General features: G+C 35.0%; 2 protein-coding genes across 6 annotated transcripts in view; one reads left to right on the forward strand and one right to left on the reverse strand.

The window, feature by feature from the left end:
- LOC128224183 (uncharacterized protein C1orf112 homolog) overlaps nucleotides 1–23,591 on the reverse strand; it is a 57,601-nt gene that overhangs the window by 17,100 nt on the left and 16,910 nt on the right. For all 3 annotated transcript variants that reach the window (XR_008259451.1, XM_052933935.1, XM_052933934.1), the window contains exons 7-11: nucleotides 6,227–6,313; nucleotides 5,106–5,181; nucleotides 3,909–4,015; nucleotides 1,534–1,650; nucleotides 1,168–1,319 (exon numbers count right to left, since the gene is read on the reverse strand). Coding sequence is in view for 2 of the 3 variants with exons in the window: in XM_052933935.1 (XP_052789895.1) it covers nucleotides 1,168–1,319; nucleotides 1,534–1,650; nucleotides 3,909–4,015; nucleotides 5,106–5,181; nucleotides 6,227–6,313 (539 nt within the window). In the remaining variant the exon portion in view is untranslated. The remainder of the gene's footprint in view (nucleotides 1–1,167; nucleotides 1,320–1,533; nucleotides 1,651–3,908; nucleotides 4,016–5,105; nucleotides 5,182–6,226; nucleotides 6,314–23,591) is intronic.
- On the forward strand, nucleotides 2,725–20,068 carry LOC128224190 (uncharacterized). Of its 3 annotated transcripts, none has more exons than XM_052933944.1 (6): nucleotides 2,725–2,780; nucleotides 16,939–17,081; nucleotides 17,471–17,563; nucleotides 18,064–18,259; nucleotides 18,480–18,598; nucleotides 19,030–20,068. In XM_052933944.1, the coding sequence occupies exons 2-6, from the start codon at nucleotides 16,986–16,988 to the stop codon at nucleotides 19,276–19,278; spliced, it is 753 nt and encodes a 250-aa protein (XP_052789904.1). In that variant the 5' UTR covers nucleotides 2,725–2,780; nucleotides 16,939–16,985; the 3' UTR covers nucleotides 19,279–20,068. The 3 variants fall into 3 exon arrangements, with proteins under 3 accessions (XP_052789904.1, XP_052789901.1, XP_052789903.1); XM_052933941.1 differs by lacking the exon at nucleotides 2,725–2,780 and adding an exon at nucleotides 14,392–14,530; XM_052933943.1 differs by lacking the exon at nucleotides 2,725–2,780 and adding an exon at nucleotides 14,614–14,857.

Genomic DNA, 23,591 nt, shown 5'->3' on the forward strand with positions numbered 1-23,591 from the left:
ATAATAAGCCTTGTTTTGTATTACCTGCAGATGTTCATAATAAGCCCTGCTATGTATTACCAGCAGGTGTTCATAGTGAGCCCTGCTTTGTATTACCTGCAGATGTTTATAATAAGCCTTGTTTTGTATTACCTGCAGATGTTCATAATAAGCCTTACTTTATATTACCTGCAGATGTTCATAATAAGCCTTGCTTTGTATTACCTGCAAATGTTCATAATAAGCCTTGTTTTGTATTACCTGCAGATGTTCATAATAAGCCCTGCTATGTATTACCAGCAGGTGTTCATAGTGAGCCCTGCTTTGTATTACCTGCAGATGTTTATAATAAGCCTTGTTTTGTATTGCCTGCAGATGTTTATAATAAGCCTTGTTTTGTATTACCTGCAGATGTTCATAATAAGCCTTGTTTTGTATTACCTGCAGATGTTCATAATAAGCCCTGGTATGTATTACCTGCAGGTGTTCATAGTGAGCCCTGCTTTGTATTACCTGCAGATGTTTATAATAAGCCTTGTTTTGTATTACCTGCAGATGTTGATAATGAGCCTTATTTTGTAATACCAGCAGATGTTGATAATAAGCCTTACTTTGTATTGCCTGCGGATGTTGATATTAAGCCTTACTTTGTATTGCCTGCGGATGTTGATATTAAGCCTTGCTTTGTATTACCTGCAGATGTTCATAATCAGCCCTGCTTTGTATTACATGCAGATGTTGAAAATCAGCCTTGCTTTGTATTACATGCAGATGTTGATAATCAGCCTTGCTTTGTATTACATGCAGATGTTGATAATCAGCCTTGCTTTGTATTACATGCAGATGTTGATAATGAGCCTTATTTTGTATTACCAGCAGGTGTTCATAATAAGCTTTACTTTGTATTACCTGCGGATGTTGATATTAAGCCTTTCTTTGTATTACATGCAGATGTTCATAATCAGCCCTGCTTTGTATTACATGCAGATGTTGAAAATCAGCCTTGCTTTGTATTACATGCAGATGTTGATAATCAGCCTTGCTTTGTATTACCTGCAGATGTTGATAGTGAGCCTTTCTTTGTATTACATGCAGATGTTGAAAATCAGCCTTGCTTTGTATTACCTGCAGATATTGATAATAATAGGTCCTGCTTTGTATTACCTGCAGATGTTGATAATGTTTTACCTGCAGATGTTGATTATGAGCCTAACTACATGGGGTACACAAGTGGACAGATGGTTAACATAGTTGTCCAGTAGGGAGATGACCACACGTAGATGATAGCCAACAACCTTCAACGACTTCTGAAATCCTGCACTGTCACACTGGCTTAGACTCTGTGGATACAAGATGAGTGTGAGCTATCTTCTTTGCAGAAATAAGGGTAGATTTATAGCTCTTGAAAACATATGATCAATAAAATCTACATCCGTCTTACTTTTCCTGTCAAGCATAAAGGTGTTTTTTTTTTAAATAAATGGCTTCTGCATTTATATATTGTATGAAAAATATGAAATAAATCTAAATTTTAAGTTTTAACGCCATTCATACCAGTGCCCCTCTGTTCTGAGCGGGTGGGGCTAGCTGAAGCATGTTGACGTGGCCTTTCCCAATCTCAACACAGAGATGTGTTACCATGACATCAACATCCAACCTGTCTCCAAGTACCTGTGGTCAAATGCAAATCAAGTATTTGCATTGTTATGTTAATGAAGTATCTGTATTTAAAAGTCAATCAAGTACCTGTATTGTTACGTTAATGAAGTACCTGTATTTAAAAGTCAATCAAGTATTTGCATTGTTATGTTAATGAAGTACCTGTTTTTAAAAGTCAATCAAGTACCTGCGTTATTATGTTAATGAAGTACCTGTATTGAAAAGTCAATCAAGTACCTGTATTGTTATGTTAATGAAGTACCTGTTTTTAAAAGTCAATCAAGTACCTGCGTTATTATGTTAATGAAGTACCTGTATTGAAAAGTCATTCAAGTACCTGTATTGTTATGTTAATGAAGTACCTGTTTTTAAAAGTCAATCAAGTACCTGCGTTATTATGTTAATGAAGTACCTGTATTGAAAAGTCAATCAAGTACCTGTATTGTTATGTTAATCAAGTCCCTACAATATGCAAATCAAGTATCTGCAGTGTGATGTAAATCAATAACCTACAAGTACCTGCATTGATGTGTAAGTACAAGCATGGATATGTAATTCAAGTACCTGTATATTTTGTTCATGTTAGAAAGAACTTGAAGCAAGCCATTTCAGCAGTAACCTAACATAAACTAATTGATCTATGGGAATAAAATTTTGACCAGCATTCACCTGTCCGTGTTTCCGTGACAATGAGACTGACATCCAGGCTGGTCAAAGCTAGGGGAAACTTCGACAGTCCACAGGACACTGATCAAGATTGGCCATTTTTTTTAACAATACCTACCTTTTATGATTCACAAACATTCCATAGACTGAACAGTAGCTTAAACAATTTTCAGTAATTTCAAACTCCTTAGAATAGCTCACAAGACTCCCAAGCTACTAAATCAAAAACTACTTTTCAAGTCTTATTGACAGCTTATCTTTCAAGTAACAGGCAGGCCAAATGGTGCATTACAATTGTACTACAATTAGGAAATCAAGTGCTCTTAAAACATAATACTTGGAGTAAAACAAACACTTAGCAGTTGTTCCTTCACCATTCAACGTTAGCCAGACATCTTTAAAATCTTACAGAAAAATAAAAAGCATTGTTCAGCAGACAACGGGAAAAATGTTTCCTTCACAGGACAGTGCAACAGGTAAACACTAAATTTTTACCTGTCACAATTTATCAACCAGTATTAGTAACATCAAACCTAAATCTTGATTTTAAGCCTCTTATTTAAATAAGTTTTGTGATTTTCCACTATATTACTACATATTACTATTACATATTACTACTGTTATAAATCAAACAATCAAGACAAAAAATTAAATATCTAAAAAAAAAATCAAAAATTCTTAGTCATCTTTTTTTCCTCCCTTGCCTACTAAAAAACTCTTACAAAAAGTCCTCTGCTGGTTTGTCCCACCCTGGAGCAGCTAGATCTAACTATTTTAATTCATCTTCAAGTTAAAGATATTGGTATAAAATATAATGAAAAGTTCTACAAGTCAAAATCAGACACAACATTTACACAAAACAAAAATGAAGTTCTAGTTATTGACAAGGTTAAACAGAGCAGAAAAAGTGTCAGCACGGTTTGTTTATAATCATATTTAAATTGACATAATTGCTGGGAACCACCATATGTATGGAATTTTGTAATTTCCGAACATTTCCCTAAAATTCCAATGAGAATAAGAAATGGAAATGGATCCTTATGTGTATTTTCTGCTTTATCAAGAACATCTGCAAAACGGGGTTTACAAATAGTGATACACAGATAAACACGCTGAATTGTCATGATATTATAGTTCAAAATATCCTCTTTACATTCATTAAAAAATATCAAATAGAAACTGAGTCAATTTTCCGAAATATAAAAGGGTGCCAACTGTAATTTTTCACTGGACATTGTGACTGGCCAAAAACAGAAGTTTCGTCCGTCAAAATGGAAATATGCCGGACAGTAATATTCAAAAACCTGTTCATCGAATGTTAAGGAGGAGAGCAATCTGCCAATGAAAACACTTGTTATATTCTCATTTGGTTATGAGGAAGTATATTCCCTGGCGCTTGAAGTATGTTTCAAGGATCATGGGGAGAGCATTTTTGGGGTCAATTTTCTCATTATTTTGATCTGAGTAAATCTCAGGAGCGGCCCTTGGTGCCTCAAAACAAGAAATATGGCTCAGGCCCTAAAGATGCCAGAACAGACCACTGACCCTGGTCACAAATTGTCAATAAAACAGTCAAGTCTGGACATACACTAACAAGCACTCACCTGTTTATGTTTCCCAGACAGCCTGGAGATGGACTTCCATAGGCTGACCACTAACTTAACATCCAGGCTGGTCACTACTTGACAAACTTCAAACAATCCACTGACCACTGTTGACAAAGAGGGAGAAAAACATGTATATGCAAACATAACTAAGGGATGATAAATCCCAATCCTGAAAATTGAGTCCGAGTATGAGCGATTATTAATAAGGCATTAACCGAAATAGGGTTAAGACCACTTCTTTAAAACCACTTTTATCCAATAAGGTATTTTCACGACTTCATACTGCAATGGCCATAAAAAAAACAACAGTTTTTACAAAAATGCCTGAAATTAAAGGCTCTCAATCCTGAGTTCAAGATAAATCCCCAAACTCTAAAAGTACCAAAGTCCCTTATAACAGGATTAAGCTAAGCTCATTATTTTTGTTTTTCTTTTGGGTAATATTTACTTCCTTTTGAAATGGTAACATCCCTGAAATGAGCTGTTAACGAACTACAACAATTTAAGTATGCAGAGAACACAGACATTCTCAATAAATTGGAACATGAGCTAAACAAATTAATATTGTCACTTGTGCAATCGTACATAATTACCTCAAGGCTGTTCCATAATTGCTTCAAGGCTGTTCCATAATTGTCTCAAGGCCATTCTGTTAGCAATGAGCAGCAACAAATGACGACCAACCCTCCCTTGCATATCAGGCTTAACATGCCTACCCCCTCATCAGTGTGGGACCAACATTTTCATTCTTTATCATTTATATTTAGATGAAAAAAAACAACAATAATTTATACTTATTGTCAACATAGCATATAATTCTGCTCCACTATTTAGATAAAGTGCATAAGGAAAAAAACAGATGAGACATGGCATATATGTTGGGATTCTTAAACATTTCCAATAAAAATTAACCCGTGCAGAAATTCCCTAGACATTCTTGAGAATTTCCTGGGAATTTCCTGAGAAAGAATCCTGAGAAAATCCCAGGAAATTCCTGGTTTCCTGGGACCTTGGTGCAGTATTGGAACAGGATTTTTTCAGGAACTCCAGGATTGAATAAATGAAACTACTGGGACCAGCCCAGTAGCTTAAAATAAGTAAGTTTGAAGAATGACAGTCACTAACAGTTACAAGTATAATTACTTGAGTGCTTTTAGGCATATGATAAAATAATAATTCAAGGATTGCCCATACCAAATGCCACATCCTGTACATCCTGTTCTGAGGAGCCACTGTCCACCACAACATTCTCCATCAGCCCAATAAACCCCTGAAAAAATAACAACGCTCATGGGTTACAAAACTCCAATTACACATTGCAGCCCAAACATCATATTGCTCATTGTGGGATACCCTTCATACACACTATGCTATCCTTTTTGTGTACTGTGAGCAATTTGGCTAGGAAAATCTCGTATTGATGAATAAATAGGCAATTTGTTCAGCAACGTACCAGATGCTTTACGGTTGAAAAATATTCTGGCAAACGCCAGAGTTAAACCGGGTCTGCCTTCTCAGTACAATAATATTTGGCAGTATTCAAGACCACACGACCACGGAGGCTACTTAGACACTAGTTATTGAACAATATTTGAGTGTAAATGCGAAATCATTGGAGAAGAGTTGTCTCTCCTGCCTCATGCATATTCATTAAAACGAGATTTTGACAGTCAATTGTCCCACGGTATGTATGAAGTGTAATGGAAGAAAGTAACATGGTTGCCGACGATGCATGTTACTCTTATACCCAAAACATTCAGGGTTTAAGCCAATAGTTGGAACTTTCTTCACTCATAACTCATGTAAAAACAATTATCATAGGCTACAAAATTGTCAAGTATATCATCTATCCAATTTAACCATTAACCGGCTCATGGAATGGTTCATTGAAATTCTAGTCTTTAAGGATGGTCCAGAACTGAGTATTTAAAATACAGTGAACATGTGCATTCTGTAAGGAAAGTGCAGTAACCAGCCCTAAATAGCAAACACATTTCCTTAAAGGCCTAGTTTATCCTCCCCCTCCCAAAAAAAAAAATAAAAAAAATAAACAAAAATGTGTATAGTACACAACCACTGTGTATTGATCTGAATCTAATTGCCTTGAATATTGTCTTATCAGATCTCTGATCTGAGTATCCTGCTGTGCAGTTTTGGAGGTTTTATTATAGAAATGGACCCTAAATGGCCCTGAGCCAATAAACAAATACACAGGAAATTGGCCCCTACTGTGACATCAAAATAAGGTTGGGCAATGGAAGCTGGCCTAATGTATGATATTTATAAACATTATTGAGCTGCATTTGACAATTCACCTGCTGCAAGTAGTGTGCTTTCTTAAACAAGGTTGACAATGGTTCTGTAACATTAGCCAGAATGTCTCCATAAATATCACTGCTATCCTGAAAATACACAAAGAAGAAAATATATTATCATCTTTTTCATGTTCATATATAATTATGAATGAATTATTTCCTGAAAAAAAAACAGAATAAAAAGCTTATGATATTGTCATTATTATAGAATTCATTAGGAATGAAATAATTTCTATATTATTATTTTAGTGTTTGTGCTGATGTCTCTGTCCATGGGATCGCCTGACAAATTTGGATTAAATTATTTTATCTTTAAAGCTGCTTCTGATGACAATGTCCGCCATGATTTTGTATTTGTAAATTGATTTCTTAAATGTCACTCCATTAAAACAACTCTTTTGTGGGTGTTTTAGAAATAATTTGATGTAGTTGAAAATTTGTTATCATAAATTTATGCCGTTTTTATAAAAAATGTTATTTAAACAACTCATGTTTTAAGAAAGCTCCCATCAGACATATTTCATGGACATTAATCAAGAAAACAACCAAATTTTATAACCAGAGAATTCAGCTAAGTAAACAATAAAATTTAAAAACATTTAAGATTAGATTTAAATTAATCAATGATAAACTGGAGATTGCTCAAGTTGTTTATCTGATTTTCGCTTAAACTGCCCCCTCCATGTTTTTGAACACAAATTCAATAACAGTTTAAGGTACATTCGCAAAAGCACAAACTTAAAATAATTATAAAGCTTGAGCGGGTTTTAAGTCAGCGGACATTTTCTCTCAACAACCTTTAAACCAATATTACAGAAAAACTGTGTGTGGCTCAGCTGGCATATAAACCTGGTGGTGTATACATTAACTTGATTTTAAATGCTGGGATTAAACAGTGTTACACTGTTTTCAATTTTAAGGGATAAAATTCTTGATTTGTATTTGTAAGATAAACTGTTAATTTGTGGACATAATATTATACATGATTACAACCTTAATTAAAACTGGAATATATGAAACGAAGATGCCAATTTCACAGTGTGATTTTAACATCAAAACACTGGAAGTGATTCAGAAATTGTTTATTTTGGTAAGTATCAAATTACTAAACTAATGTTTTGTTTTTAAAGGATTGGAAATGGCAATGCTAATTGCTTATGATGACTGGGATTAAATGAGTTCACTGCTCCTTGTTTTACGTGCTGGTGTCATATTCCCTCTGTTATCAATTGATTTTGTTTTGTATTGATTTCAAATGTAAGACTTTCTTTGACAAATAACAAATACCTATTGATTTTAGCTAGTGGTTTAATAGTCTTCAATGACTTGAAGTACACATATTGAGTGTTATTTATAAGCTATTAATTTACGAAGGTTGCATTTATATAAGGAAAAGGACTTAAGCATACGTAATCAGGTATTTACAATTAAGCTGAACTTAAATAAGTACTCAATTTCATACACCAAGTTTAAGCAAATAATAAAAAAAATCATAAAATGTGATAAGGATTGATTCAAAAATTAACTTGAACATTAAATCATCCAGCCCAGCTACAATGAGGAAGTGGGTAAAAATTGTTATAATGATTATCACATTACACATATCATTAATCCACTTCGCACAGAAGTGGTTCAAGGGTTTCTCCCATGCAAATTTGGAATGGTATAAATATATACATGCTTTTGGCATACATACTATTATTGTATGTCGTATACTTGATGGTCTTTAGCTAAAACTGGTGAGCATGACGACCCTATTATGGTAGGTATTATTTTTAGATAAATAGAATGATAGTAGTTTTCAAATTATTTAACATTTAATTTTCATCTTGATTCATGTTATATGTACTGTATTACTGGTTGAATCGCCAAAACGTTGGTCGTAATAAATATTGTAACCTTATAGCTTTATTATGATAATTAATAATAATAATAATAATAAATTTGTTTTAGAAAGATAACATTATTGAAGTTATTACATATTAAATATTACATAGATATTAAAGCTTCACTCTCACACATTTACCGTTTTGACAACTTTTTTATTTTTTGTCTTGAAATGAGCCATTTTTTTGCGTTAATATCTGCAAACCAGTAATATAAGACTGCTGACAAAAAATCAGATCGCAAATTTTCATATTTACGTTCAAAAATTAATGTTTTAATTATGGCTAAAAGCGTTACTAACAGTTAAAGAAAAATGCATAAAACATTAACTTTTGGACTATAAAGTATAGAAATCTGCAATCTGATTTTTTGTTCCCAGTCTTATATCACCGGTTTCCATGCATTGTCGCATAAATTGGATCATTCCAAGACAAAAAATAAAAAAGTTGTCAAAACATTGAAGAGTGCAGCTTTAAAGTTTAACATTTTATAGTACATCAGTATCTTGTTTACAATGTGGTCTTCAGATATGGCAAAGTATTGATAATAAAATGAACTTTATTCAACAATATCAAAATCATTAATCATCAATTATTTACATGTACATGCAACCAGTAAAACAAAAATGTAATCATAAAAAATTCGCCATTTTGCAACAGACATTAATAATTAAGAAACAAGCAATTAATCATGTTTCTCTCTAGTAATTTATTGGTCTTTCATAAGGTACGTTTTATACATATATATATTTTGCATAAAAGAGCACAAGAAAAACAAAACTGTCCTCAAGGTACCCTTATGAATCGACGTACAACAGAAAACGAGAAAAGTTGTTCAAAATACGCAAAAGACTGTCACGCCCTTCAAAATTTTATAAATAACGGAGACCCTAAATGTCTGTCTGATACGTTCACCAAAAACAAACTGTATACAAAGACCAGGGACACAACCGCAAAAGAAGCCAGCTTGACACTGATGCAAAATGAATTAGCGACAGTAATGACCAGAACAAGTCTCCTCACCCAAAAACTCTCTGAGCTTGAAACGAAAACCGCCTCTCAAGCAGACACTATATGCAAATTAAATACAGACTTAGCGGAAATGAAAAGCTATTGCGCTGATCTCGCGCAGGCGACCAATCGAACAGTGAATTATCATATGCACCTTATACAACATTTAAAGAGTGAAGTAGATACACTGAAGAAAAATGCGTCAGCTCAAAGCTCAGTAAGACAAACGAATATGAATGAACAAGAAAAAGTCCCGCAATTCGAACATAAACCGCCAAACAAGGTAACGCAAATAGAATCGCAAGAACAAACTCAAACTAGAATTGTGGATAAAACACAGGAATTGTTGTATGCTACTGCTCTGAAAAAGTCAGTGCCAGCTGAAAAAGCCACAGCCAAACAAATTAGCATGTTCGGGTCACACAACGTACCCCAAATCAAACCGCCGAACTACAACACAAAAGTGTAGAACCGAAATCTACGCAACAGGAAATACATAGAACATCATATGAAACAACTTTGTCCGAAAACACCAAGACAAAACACACTTCACGGCGTTCGGACAAAACTCATTACGAACAGAGTACAGATACTGAACCAGTTTTTGAAAGTGTACAATCGGGTCGCACAAGAAGGTATTATGTGGGAGGCATTTCTTCTAACTCCAATCGCTCCGTAGTGTTGAAGTTTTTTACGGACTGTGGGATTAAACCTACTGGTGTACGGTTAATTGACACTAAACGTGGCAGCCTCGCTGCTAAGGTAACCCTTTTCCAAAAAGACTGGCATAAGGTTGAAAGTAAACAGTTCTGGCCGCGTAAAATGTACTGTCGACGCTGGTACTCTGAAAATGAATGGGATTCTCTTTTCTACACCACGGCCGAAAGGGAATATGAACAAAAAGAGAAATTAGATTAATGTTGGCAGTTACAATGAAGTGTTTGATTCCTATCCTTATATTAACAATGTCAATTAATGAATCAAAATCAGCGGTATGTAACATTCTTAATTGGAACGTAAGAGGTGCTATGTCCTCGGCTGCTAGCCTAAGTTATCTTCTAGATAAATATTCGATCGACTTAGCAGTCGTTACAGAACATAAATTGATGGAAAAATCAAAAACATTTTTCAACTCAGTTCATAACGGCTACACAGCAGTGACAGTTTGCGAAAATGTTATGAACGCTCAAGCTAGAAGCGGAAAAGGCGGAGTTAGTATCTTGTATAAAAAGTCGCTCTCATTTGCATTAAAACAAATAATATTACCAGAATGTAGCAGAATTGTTGGATTGAAATTATTCTCAGAAAACAGATTACCTATATTTATATTTGCAGTGTATATGCCCTCTGTAAACTATGACATTCAAGACTATATAGATTGCCTAGACCATATGCAAGGTCTGTTTAACAGATACACAGCTGAAGGTGTCGTCATCTTCGCAGGTGACATGAATGCTGACGTCACAATAGGACCTCTTCATGAAAATTCACGTGCACGGGAACTTAAACGGTTTCTAAACAAAAACAACATGTCACGAGTATTATGCAAAGACAATTCTGCATACACCTTCAGACCAACGCTCCGAACCCTCGACTACTTCCTCACCGGGTCATGGCAGTTGGACCTATTTCAAACGTGTGACGTTCATCTGTGACGAATGTTGTAGCGTCTCCGACCACCTCCCATTACGGACAGTGTTAAAAATACCGGTGACACATTTCGAAATAAGTGATGTCAATCTGATTGCTTGGAACAAATGCTCAGATAGTCAGCTAACAAACTATTCAGATTTGCTTGACGCATACCTAAAATGTTTAGATGTAACGAATCTTATCGCCGATGAAAATAATATTGAAATAATATACAAACATATAGTTAAATCGATCGAACGCGCATCTCATGCATTACCACGAAGCAAGTTTAATAAACATGCGAAACCATATTGGAATAACGAAGTAAAAGAAGCACATTGCAATCAACGAAAAGCAAGGAAAGAACTTATATCGAATGGCAATATACGCACAAAAGGCAACGTGTATTTTGAACATTACAAAGACTCTAAACGCATGTTTCGACAAACACAGAAACGCGCAATCGCATCATGCAACGAAAAGTTTTACAATGAACTTAATAACGCGGCTTCTTGCGACATGCGGCTCTTCTGGCGAATGATACGCCTTAAGCAAAACAAGGAAAAAGAAACGATAAATGAAATAGCATCAGGAAACAAAACAGCACGTAACCCTATAGACATTTCCACGGCGTTTGGCAGCTACTTCGAGAACGTGTTTACTCCTAAAAGTTCTCAAACCTTTAACACAGACTTCCATGCAGATCTAGACAATAGAGTGCAGACCTTCTTATACTCAGCTGACCGTAGCACTGATAACATTCTAGATCGTGACGTCACCCATGATGAAATAAATACTCTTTTTCGAAATCTCAAAAAGCGTAAAGCGGGCGGCCATGACAGACTTGTCAATGAACATCTCATCTATGGAGGTCACACACTTTGTGTCTATGTGCAAAAGTTATTTACAATGATATTGACTGCATCCTTACGTTCCTATAGACTGCAAAATGGGGATCATTATTCCTATTCATAAGCAAAATAAGCCAAAGAATGAGTGCAAAAGTTACAGGCCTATAACTCTACTACCTGTCATTTACAAGGTATTTGAAAAACTTATACACGATCGACTCACGCGTTGGTCCAAAGTACATGGTAAAAAGTTTCCCAATCCACAACAGAACGCATATCAACGTGAACTGGGTTCGCTGACAGTGTCTTTTAGTCTACAAGAAACAATTGCATCAAATCAGGAATACGGCTCCCCGTCCCATGTGGCCATGCTTGACACTTCCGGTGCCTTCGACAACGTCCTTCACTCCGCACTATTTGTTAAGTTACACGAGTACGGAATACGCGGGCAGACACTACGCACGCTCATTAACTGCTACACTAACATTGAAAGCGTTGTTATTGCAAATGGCGTCCAGTCATCACCATTTCCGGTACTACAAGGTGTCCGCCAGGGTGGCGTACTGTCAACCTGGCTCTACCTCCTGTTTATCAACAAACTATTATGTGATCTGGAAGAATCTCCATATGGATCCTTTATTGGTGACATGAAAACGGGAAATCCAACCCTAGCTGACGACTTAACTCTAGTTTCTACAAATAAATCGTGTCTGCAATCCCAAATAAACATCGTTACATCGTATGCCAATGAATGGGGATACAAACTTAACGAATCAAAATGTGCATATATTATCTTTGGCGGACGCAGGAATTACATCGATTCTGTACTAATTAATGAAACTATTCTCAATTCGTCTGATAGCGCCACCCACGTCGGAATAGTTCTACATAAGTCAAACAAATGCAGTTATGCTGTTGACGCAAGAGTGCGAAAAGGGCGTGCATCCATATTTTCCCTGATGACCATCCGTGACGCAAATTATGATGTCAACCCACTTATCATGTCGGATTTGGTCCAGAAGATTACAGTCCCATCTCTGCTATACGGGTCCGAGCTATGGTCGACTCTTACTGTAAACGACATTCTAAATCTGGAACGTGTATTAAGACTGGCTGCAAAGATGTGCCAAAACGTTTCATCACGAACACGCACTGACATGGCTTTGGGACTTCTCGGGTGGTACCCAGTGATTGCAAATGTCGACAAACGAAAGCTGATGTTCTTTCACAAGCTTTGCTGCATGAACGCTAACTACACAGCTAAGAAAATCTTCGACTACAGATGGAGTTTATTCATGTTACGTAACACCACTGGTCAACGCGGTGTTATACCGGATTTATACAATGTACTGAGGAAGTATGATATGCTGAACTACCTGACTTCTTACAAAGAAACATTCTCGATGCCGAGCAAAACATCATGGAAACGCATTGTCAGCGCACGTGTTAGTGACTATCACAAGCAACAGTGGCTTATTCGTACCAGCGGAGACCCTGACTTTACTCGGTTTACAACGGTCCATCCACTTCCTAGAAGGGCGTCTATATGGGCCGCCGCCGACTCCCCGACTGAAGTACGCAACGCCACGGTCGTGATTCGTTTACTGACGGACACGCGGACAAACGCTCGATCGTTGTGCAGAAGATGCAATGTTGTTACAGACAATGTTTGTGATCACAGGATCAATTCGTGCAACTATTTCAACCAATCAAGGAACGAACTGATAAACAAACATCCCATAGTGTGCGCCGGGTCAGACGTTGATATTATATCACATATGTTTAGTGAACGAACGCTACATACACTTGACCACCATATGGAACAGACATATATAAATGATGTGTGCAAATACGTATCATCAGTAATCCGTGGAGAAATAGACTAAGATGTTACAATGTTACTATTGCAAACTGTATATTGACTAGATCACAGTCTAAAACTCTGAAAGACGTATCACCTTATAAATGCTTGTTTTTGCATTATGTTGATATGAAATATTCTTCACATTAAATACATGTTACATGTTTTACATGTTTGTTCGTAAATTTAACAAGTCATATTTAGCTGATCTCATTAGCAACTAAATATTGTGCTCTGTTTTTGTTTGCTCTATAATAATGTAAAGCAATCTGTTTGTCAGGAACATATTTCCTCTTTTATTATTTCTATTTCTAATTTGGTAATTACAAATATTTTAATATTACTAATTAAATCATTATGGGAACTTAAACCATTCTTCCATATCAACATCAAACCACTTTAATTAAAGTGAGACGTATCACAAATACTATTTTCTTTTTAAATTGTTTTCAACGTAGATGTTTAACACCGCACAACCTTCACTTGTATTTCGTTTCGACAAGTGCGGGTATTAGTGCCTAACTCATCTAATATTATTTCTACAGTTATCATCCCTTGCCAAATCATCACCAATTTAAGTTATTCGGCAAATCTACCTTATCAACAACACCATTATTAACCTAAACTTCTCTACTCTAGCCGTTGCCTTCTTACGATAAACGAGTACTCTTTTTCCTATATTTCCTTTGCATAAAGTTTAATATTATATAAATGTTCTTACTTTTTTGTCACCAAATACTAGTATGATTGTGTTTGAGAGTGTGTAATAATGTTATAATTTGTTCTTGGCATGTATGTGATATTGTATATAATTTATGATATTTCTATGACTGTTTATTATATGTAACACTTGTACTATTTATATAATTTGTATTATTTATATAATTAATCACTGTAATGGTGGAAATAAAGAGAATATATATATATATATATATATATATATATAATATTATACATGATTACAACCTTAATTAAAACTGGAATATATGAAACGAAGATGCCAATTTCACAGTGTGATTTTAACATCAAAACACTGGAAGTGATTCAGAAATTGTTTATTTTGGTAAGTATCAAATTACTAAACTAATGTTTTGTTTTTAAAGGATTGGAAATGGCAATGCTAATTGCTTATGATGACTGGGATTAAATGAGTTCACTGCTCCTTGTTTTACGTGCTGGTGTCATATTCCCTCTGTTATCAATTGATTTTGTTTTGTATTGATTTCAAATGTAAGACTTTCTTTGACAAATAACAAATACCTATTGATTTTAGCTAGTGGTTTAATAGTCTTCAATGACTTGAAGTACACATATTGAGTGTTATTTATAAGCTATTAATTTACGAAGGTTGCATTTATATAAGGAAAAGGACTTAAGCATACGTAATCAGGTATTTACAATTAAGCTGAACTTAAATAAGTACTCAATTTCATACACCAAGTTTAAGCAAATAATAAAAAAAATCATAAAATGTGATAAGGATTGATTCAAAAATTAACTTGAACATTAAATCATCCAGCCCAGCTACAATGAGGAAGTGGGTAAAAATTGTTATAATGATTATCACATTACACATATCATTAATCCACTTCGCACAGAAGTGGTTCAAGGGTTTCTCCCATGCAAATTTGGAATGGTATAAATATATACATGCTTTTGGCATACATACTATTATTGTATGTCGTATACTTGATGGTCTTTAGCTAAAACTGGTGAGCATGACGACCCTATTATGGTAGGTATTATTTTTAGATAAATAGAATGATAGTAGTTTTCAAATTATTTAACATTTAATTTTCATCTTGATTCATGTTATATGTACTGTATTACTGGTTGAATCGCCAAAACGTTGGTCGTAATAAATATTGTAACCTTATAGCTTTATTATGATAATTAATAATAATAATAATAATAAATTTGTTTTAGAAAGATAACATTATTGAAGTTATTACATATTAAATATTACATAGATATTAAAGCTTCACTCTCACACATTTACCGTTTTGACAACTTTTTTATTTTTTGTCTTGAAATGAGCCATTTTTTTGCGTTAATATCTGCAAACCAGTAATATAAGACTGCTGACAAAAAATCAGATCGCAAATTTTCATATTTACGTTCAAAAATTAATGTTTTAATTATGGCTAAAAGCGTTACTAACAGTTAAAGAAAAATGCATAAAACATTAACTTTTGGACTATAAAGTATAGAAATCTGCAATCTGATTTTTTGTTCCCAGTCTTATATCACCGGTTTCCATGCATTGTCGCATAAATTGGATCATTCCAAGACAAAAAATAAAAAAGTTGTCAAAACATTGAAGAGTGCAGCTTTAAAGTTTAACATTTTATAGTACATCAGTATCTTGTTTACAATGTGGTCTTCAGATATGGCAAAGTATTGATAATAAAATGAACTTTATTCAACAATATCAAAATCATTAATCATCAATTATTTACATGTACATGCAACCAGTAAAACAAAAATGTAATCATAAAAAATTCGCCATTTTGCAACAGACATTAATAATTAAGAAACAAGCAATTAATCATGTTTCTCTCTAGTAATTTATTGGTCTTTCATAAGGTACGTTTTATACATATATAGCTTTGTAAGTATTTTATGAAGTGCCATCTTGAATCAAGAGTGGAATAGAGTTCGAGCCATTAGTGCTTTGTTTGTTAATTTTATGGAATTACTTCATTCAAATAGTCTGGCATGATAGTTTGTCATGATTTTTGTATATGAGCAATGAGCTTTTTTTTGTTTTCTCCTCTTCTAAACCAACAGCTTTAATTAAATCATATATTATGCATTACACAGTATAATGTAGGAGGTACTGGGATTGATTTTCATGTGAAATTGACAAAAAAATGTAATTTAAATATTCCGGAGTAGTTTGTTGCAATTATTGTATTAATGAGTAATGAGTATCGTTCAACAGATAGCTTTAATTGATTACTATATATAATTATATGCATTATAGTATGGTTGGAATTACTGGGATGGATTTTGATGTGTAATTGACAAATTAATTAAGCACTATTTTCTACATTCATATTGCTGTATGTTTCTTATGCAAACATATGTTAAGGGATATATGCAAAAGATGAACGTTTTAGAAGTCAAAAAGGCAGGGCTTTGTCAGTAAAAAGCAAATTTGTTGAATTGATAACCCCCCCCCCCCCCTCCCCCATGGCATGGAAATCATGTGTTGGTGAAATAATCCAACCAAACATGCAATACAACTTCTGAGTGATGGACTCTAATATGAACATTGGATATGAGACACGAGTTTGTTTGCAACTGTTTCAGATAGGTTTAATATCTGAATTATCGACTACTGGGCTTTTCCCTGAAATTGTCATTGTATTAATTCTAATTTGTTTAAATAAATTAATTGATGAGCAAAACTGTTAACCAGTCAAAGTAAATGCAGTTTTCAGTATTTCTTTCTCTTTTATGCACCAGACCAGTAACTGCGTAAGGTGCCTGTAAAAGTTGACCTGCATATTTACATGATGTCCGATGACGATGGTTTTACGATCTACACACCATGGGGCTTCATCCATTCAGATGAGTTCACAACAGACATCATCATAGAAGAGGTTCAGGTAGGAAATGTTTTCATAAGTGAGAATGTAAACCATTGTAATAGTTAACTATAAATAATTTGGCTGCAATGTGGCCTGATTAATTTTAGAAATTTACTCTAATCAGTGAAAAAGGTTTTTCCCTTGCGGAGCTGACAAGAACAATTTAAAACTTCTGTTATGGGTTTGTGTAATGATTTATGTCATCTAAAACATTATATAACCTAAAAGAGAGAAAAAGGAACCTGAGCTTCTGAGTTAAACATTAGACTGGTGCAACAAGTAAAATTCCCAGAGGAAGGCTCAGAGCTCAAAAGTCTATATGGGATTCTTTGTGGTAGGATCCAATTACCAAGGCAATTTACTGCAGTGATTCATCCTCATAAATCATTTTGAACTTTTTATTTCAGGAAGTGTATTCCACTGGTCCTGCTATAGCAGAGGATGGTAGTGAAGTCACCCAACAGGAGGTTGGCGATGTGCAATATTACTCATACACTAAGGTAACAGCATTATGACCATGTCATACTTAACTGATGGCAAATACAAGCGAAGAGAACTCATCAATCAGTTAACAGAAGCACGATCCTAATGCCTTTTGCAACAAAGAGACAGTCAAATTGTACCACTCCAAAAGCAATTGCGATCAGTAATTTTTATAGCATTATTCAAAGAGCGTAATTTCAGGCTATGATTTTATTGGCTGGTTGATGTAAAACTAGACATGTTTAGATCCTACACAGGTATAAAAGAGTATGCTCGATCCCTGACTTTACCAGTCAGCTTTCTTGTGATGTTGCACTCCATTCGCAAGTCACTTGGTGTATTTAGGCAGAGCAAAAGCTATGATCATTCACATTCAAATGCTAATTTAATTTGCAAACAATACTTATATATAAGTCAAAGTGTCAACAACAATGTAAAGATAAATATCAATCCCTGAAAATATAAAATGTATATCAATGTTGTCGTACAGTAGTGTTAACAACTTTCTTTTCCTTAGGAGGATCAAGACCATCATAAACATGATCAAACCAAAACTACTGATGAAGATGAGGCGGACATAGCGGAAGACGACATTCACGAGGAGAAGTTTATTCTACGTTTCCTAGCAACCAACACCAGTAACGAGGATCGCTATCTGTGGGTCACTGACGATGGTGAAGTCAGAAGTGACGGGAGTTATACAAATATAGCAAGTAAGGATATAAAAGTTAAATGTGACATTTAAAGGGTAGTTAACTGTGAAAATGGGGTTCTCATAATCTGCAGTAAATCTGCAAATTGAAGATTTTCTCATTAATTTGTCAGTACTTTTTCATATTAGAATTATGCACTATGTAGATTACAGTTTTTGAAACCAATGCATTTAAATGAACATTATTTCTTTTTAAATAATGTTCGATTTCACTGTTTCAGCATTCTTTGAGGTAATACACTGGTGCAGTCCCCATCTGAACAACTACCAGCTGATCTGCTGGGGCGGGGCTTGCAAGGGACACATTCTTTATATGGATGGAACCTCCCTCAAATCTAGGGTACCTTTTTACTTAGGAAACTTTCAATCCCCACAATGCCGTCTCAGTCATCTTATGCACTAATACTTTTGTTATTGACTTAATTTTCTACAAAGTATTAATGTAAAATATTTGTCTGAAATTGTACAAAGAAATTAGCTGCTACTCAGTACACTTGTCTTTGCATTTCTAATATGTAAAAATTTCAATATATGAGTCAAGAAAAACTACAGATACAAAATAAAGGCTAAGGCCTAAAAAAAATACATTTAGGGATACCCAACCCTAACTACAAATAGGTGCCAACTTTATTTTTAGTCTGTGCTTTAATATGCAGTTTAAAATCTTTAATTTAAAGATTTTAAGGCAGGTCCTCATGTATATTTACTTTATATTGCATCAGTGTTTACAAGTTATTATTACATTATAACTTCTCTTTCTTCTGATTTCAGACATACCATGCCAGTACTGATGACAATGACATTACCACCAAGTTCCAAATGTCTCCTAGAGGGTCAGACATTACTGTACGAGCATTCATATCAAAGACCGGTGTTCCAATATACTTTGATTCAGAGGGCAATTATCGGCCGGAGGGTCCACCCAGACAATCTAACTCCAGTGTGGAATCTGAGGGGGAAATGCAACCATTGTACTTTATAACGGCAAATGTGAAACTTATGAAAGTGACTTCGGTGTGATTTATTGAGTGATTTCCAAATGTGTTTCTTTTTGTTCATAAATTGTTGTGTAAACAATGAAGAACTACAACTGAGTTGTAGTTTTCTTTCACTCATTTTAAAATAAAACATAAATATAAATTTAATTTCGTGCTATAATATTATTACTATTTGAACCATTATCTTGAAATGAAAGCACCACAAGGAAGCATAATGTGCCCATTCAATGATCAGCCATCACAAAAGTTCATTTCAAGGGCCGTTACTCCATAGTGTGTGATGATATTTGAATGTATAATGAATTTATCTAATTAGATCATGTCAATTCACAATCTTGTATTATTCCCCAAATGATTTAAGAATTGTTTAAAGATTTAGAGCAGCAGTTCTAACTTTGCAAAAAAATATTAAAAATAATAAGAGTTATAAGTCTTATTCATAATTCTACATAATATTACAACAAGTAATAATGGTTATAAATTTAAATTAACCTCGGCAGCTGCAAACTCTTAATAACTTCAATTTTCCTTGCAACCCCTGTCCAAGATATTATCAAAACTGAAGATTTTTTGCGTTCACAGGCAATTGTTTACAGACGCAGCATTTTTTTCACTGACAAGGACATAAAGTTCTGTTGTACAAATTACCCTCAGACAATCTCCTGCTGTTGCTGTTGCTGTTGCTGTTGCTGTTGCTGCAGCAATGAAATAAGTTTTGATTTTGTTTTTTGTATTTTCATACTATGTATGCATCACCATTAATTTTTCATAGTTTATTAATTCACTTGTCAATAAAGGAAGATGAAAAACTATGTTCAATTATTACATATGTTCATATTCAACCTCAACAAATAAGATGTCCCTAACTATCTTCGGAGATCGCGGTTGATTCAAAAAAAAAATTCTTAGTGCTTATTATAATTCATTTTTGACTTCTTTATTTCTTCTTCTTCTTTAAATATTTCTGCAAGAAAGCTTGCGTAAAAGCATGTGCATCCATCTATAATTGTACAGCATCGTTTTTACTCAGCAAACAATAATAAGAGGCCAATGAGGGCCTATGTGCTACTGGCAAGGCTCTTTTGGTCATTTTCAATCTACAGCATGCATATAATAGGCAACATGATAACAAATGTTCATAAAAGCAAGGGCCAAAAACATCTGCACACAGTCAGTACTGGGTGTCTCTTTTAAAACTAAACTTGTTCACCTCTTTAAGCAAGGCAAGGGAGTGAAAAAAACAACAAGAGCTGTCACAAAGACAGCGCGCTCGACTATTCCGCTTTTCAGTGTAAGGATTGAAAAGATTTGGGGAAACATGCATGGATCGCTGTCAGATTAGATTTCAATGCAATACATGATGTGGTGAGATATTAACATAAATGTGGTTACATGCAAAATTTTAACCAGAATGCTTAAGTCTAATAATAAAGGGCCATTATTTGCAAAATACAGTTATCTAACTTGGTTATTCAATTAGGTTGGGTGGTTGAATACCATTGTATAAAGTCTCAATGCAATACATCAAGAAGTTTCTGAGATGTTAACCTATGTGTGCTAACATGCAAGACCTTAACCAGAATTTTTAAGTCGCAAGCAGCAGAAATTATATAATATGAAAGATAGAGTTATCTTACTTGATTAAATAAGAAGGTTAATTGGTTGGGAGCCTGTTTGTAAAGTTTCAATGCAATACATCATGTATTCGCTGAGGTATTGACTTAAAAGTGGTTACATACATTAACCAGAATTTCTAAGTCAAATAATAAAGGCCTATTATTTGCATTAATTGCAAACTAGAGTTATCTAACTTGGTTAATTATGTAGGTTGGATGGTTGAGTACCATTGTATAAAGTCTCAATGCAATACCTCAAGTAGTTGCTGAGATATTAACATATATGTGTGCTTGCATGCAAAACCTTAAACAGAATTTCTAAGTCGAATAATAAAGGGCAATTATTTTGCATTAAATAAACATAAGTGTTATCTTACTTCATTAATTTAGTAGATTAGATAGTTGGGAATACATATCTGAAGTTTCAATGCAATACATGATGTATTTACTGAGATATTGACTTAAAGGTGCTTGCATGCAAAACCTTAACCAAGGTGTGATGCCAATGCCGACGCTTGGGTGAGTAGTATAGCTCTCCTTATTCTTTGAATAGTCTCCTTATTCTTCGAATAGTCAAGCTAAAGACTACAGCAACTGAATAGATTGTCTCACTTAGACATAAATGTTTGATAAATTCAAGGGTAATAATATGCATAAGCTGATCTGGCTGGTTTATCAAAATATCTGAGCTCTCATGAACATTTAACAACTGTATAAGTTTGAGTAAGATACTATCAAAACTGAAGATTTTTTCGTGTTCACAGGCAATTGTTTACAGACACAGCATTTTTTTTCACTAACAAAGACATAAAGTTCTGTCCTTCTAATTCTTCCAAAACCTGCATAACATATCAAAAGAAAAATTGTCTTAAAAAAATGCAATTTTAACATTAAACAAGAGAAGTTTGTCAAACATTATGCCCCCCCCCCCCCCCCCCCCCCCCCCGAGCGCCATGTTGTCAGGATTATTAGGACAATTGAATGAAATATGCATAGACCTCTACGTCAAGTTTTAGGGTCGTGGGTGCAGGCAGTGTCAAGTTATCACACAGACAAGCTTATTAAGTTCAAGGTCACTGTGACCTTGACCTTTGACATGATGACCTCTTAAATTAAAAGGGTTCATCTACAGGTCAGGCCCAACCACCTAGTCAAGTTTGATGATCATAGGTCCAGGCTTTTTGAGATATCCCTGGAAAAGCTTTGTTAACTTTTTTATGTTAAAGGTCACTGTGACCTTGACCTTTGACCCAAAATCAAGAGTCATCTATTGGTCAGGCCCAACCTTCATGTCAAGTTTGATGACCACAGGTCAAGTAATTGTCGAGTTTGCCTTCCAGGTCACTGTGACCTAAACCTTTGACCAGATGACCCCCTTAAAATAAATAGGGGTCATCAACTGGTCAGGCCCAACCCCCTTGTCAAGTTTGATGATCATAGGTCCAGGCTTTGTTGAGATATCCCTGGGAAAAGCTTTGTTAACTTTTTTATGTTGACCCAAAATCAAGAGAGGTCATCTATTGGTCAGGCCCAACCTTCATGTCAAGTTTGATGACCACAGGTAAAGTAATTGTCGAGTTTGCCTTCTAGGTCACTTTGACCTTGACCTTTGACCTAATGACCCCCCAAAATAAGTAGGGGTCATCAACTGGTCAGGCCCAACCCACAAGTTAAGTTTGCAGGCATTGTCGAGTTATCACTCGGACAACCTTTTATCAATGAAGGTCAATTTGACCTTGACCTTTGGCCTGATGAACCCCAAAATCGAAAGGGTCATCTACCAGTCAGGCCAAACCTCCAAGTCAAGTTTGAGAGCCATTGGTGAAGGCATTGTCGAGTTATCACTGGGACAACTTTTCATCATTCAAGGTCAATGTGACCTTGACCTTTGGCCCGATGAACCCCAAAATCGATAGGGGTCATCTACTGGTCAGACTGAACCTCCAAGTCAAGATTGAGGGCCATGGGTGTAGGCATTGTCAAATTACCAATCAGACAACCTTTTATCATTCAAGGTCACTGTGACCTTGACCTTTGACCAAATGATCCCTAAAATCAATAGGTGTCAGCTACTGGTCAAGTTTGGTCTATGCATTTTTGATTAATCACTTGGACAAGCTTTAAAATCATTTTACCATTTTAAGGTCACTGTGACCTTGACCTTTAACCCGATGACCCCTAAAATCAATAGGTGTCATCTACTGGTCAGGCCCTACCCTGGTATCTTTATGTCAAGTTTGATGACCATACCTCCAGGAATTGTTATCACTCAGACAAGCTTTGGTCTACCGACGGACCAACCGACTGACCGACCGACATGTGCAAAGCAATATACCCCTCTTCTTCGAAGGGGGCATAATTAGACATTAAGAAGATGGTTAAATATGTTGTAGAACAGATATATATCCAAATATATGTATGCATCCGAAATTATCTTTGACTGCTCTCTTCCACTGGCATATTTTTACTGGTAGACCTGACATTGATTTTCTGAAGCCAAACAAGGTCCATTCTTTAAACCTGGCCTCTTCCTAGGGAAGAAGAATATCTTGTTGTTGTACATTTTAACTGATCCCGAAAATAGCCAATTAATCAGATTTTTGTTTACTAATCAATAATCGGAAAAACCATTGATTAATTAGTTTAAAGCTGCTCTCTCACAGATTGAACGTTTCATGACAACTTTTTTTGTCTTGGAACGAGCCAATTTTTGCGAAGT

Source organism: Mya arenaria, chromosome 17 (assembly GCF_026914265.1).
Source record: "Mya arenaria isolate MELC-2E11 chromosome 17, ASM2691426v1".
Taxonomy (NCBI): Eukaryota; Metazoa; Mollusca; class Bivalvia; order Myida; family Myidae; genus Mya; species Mya arenaria.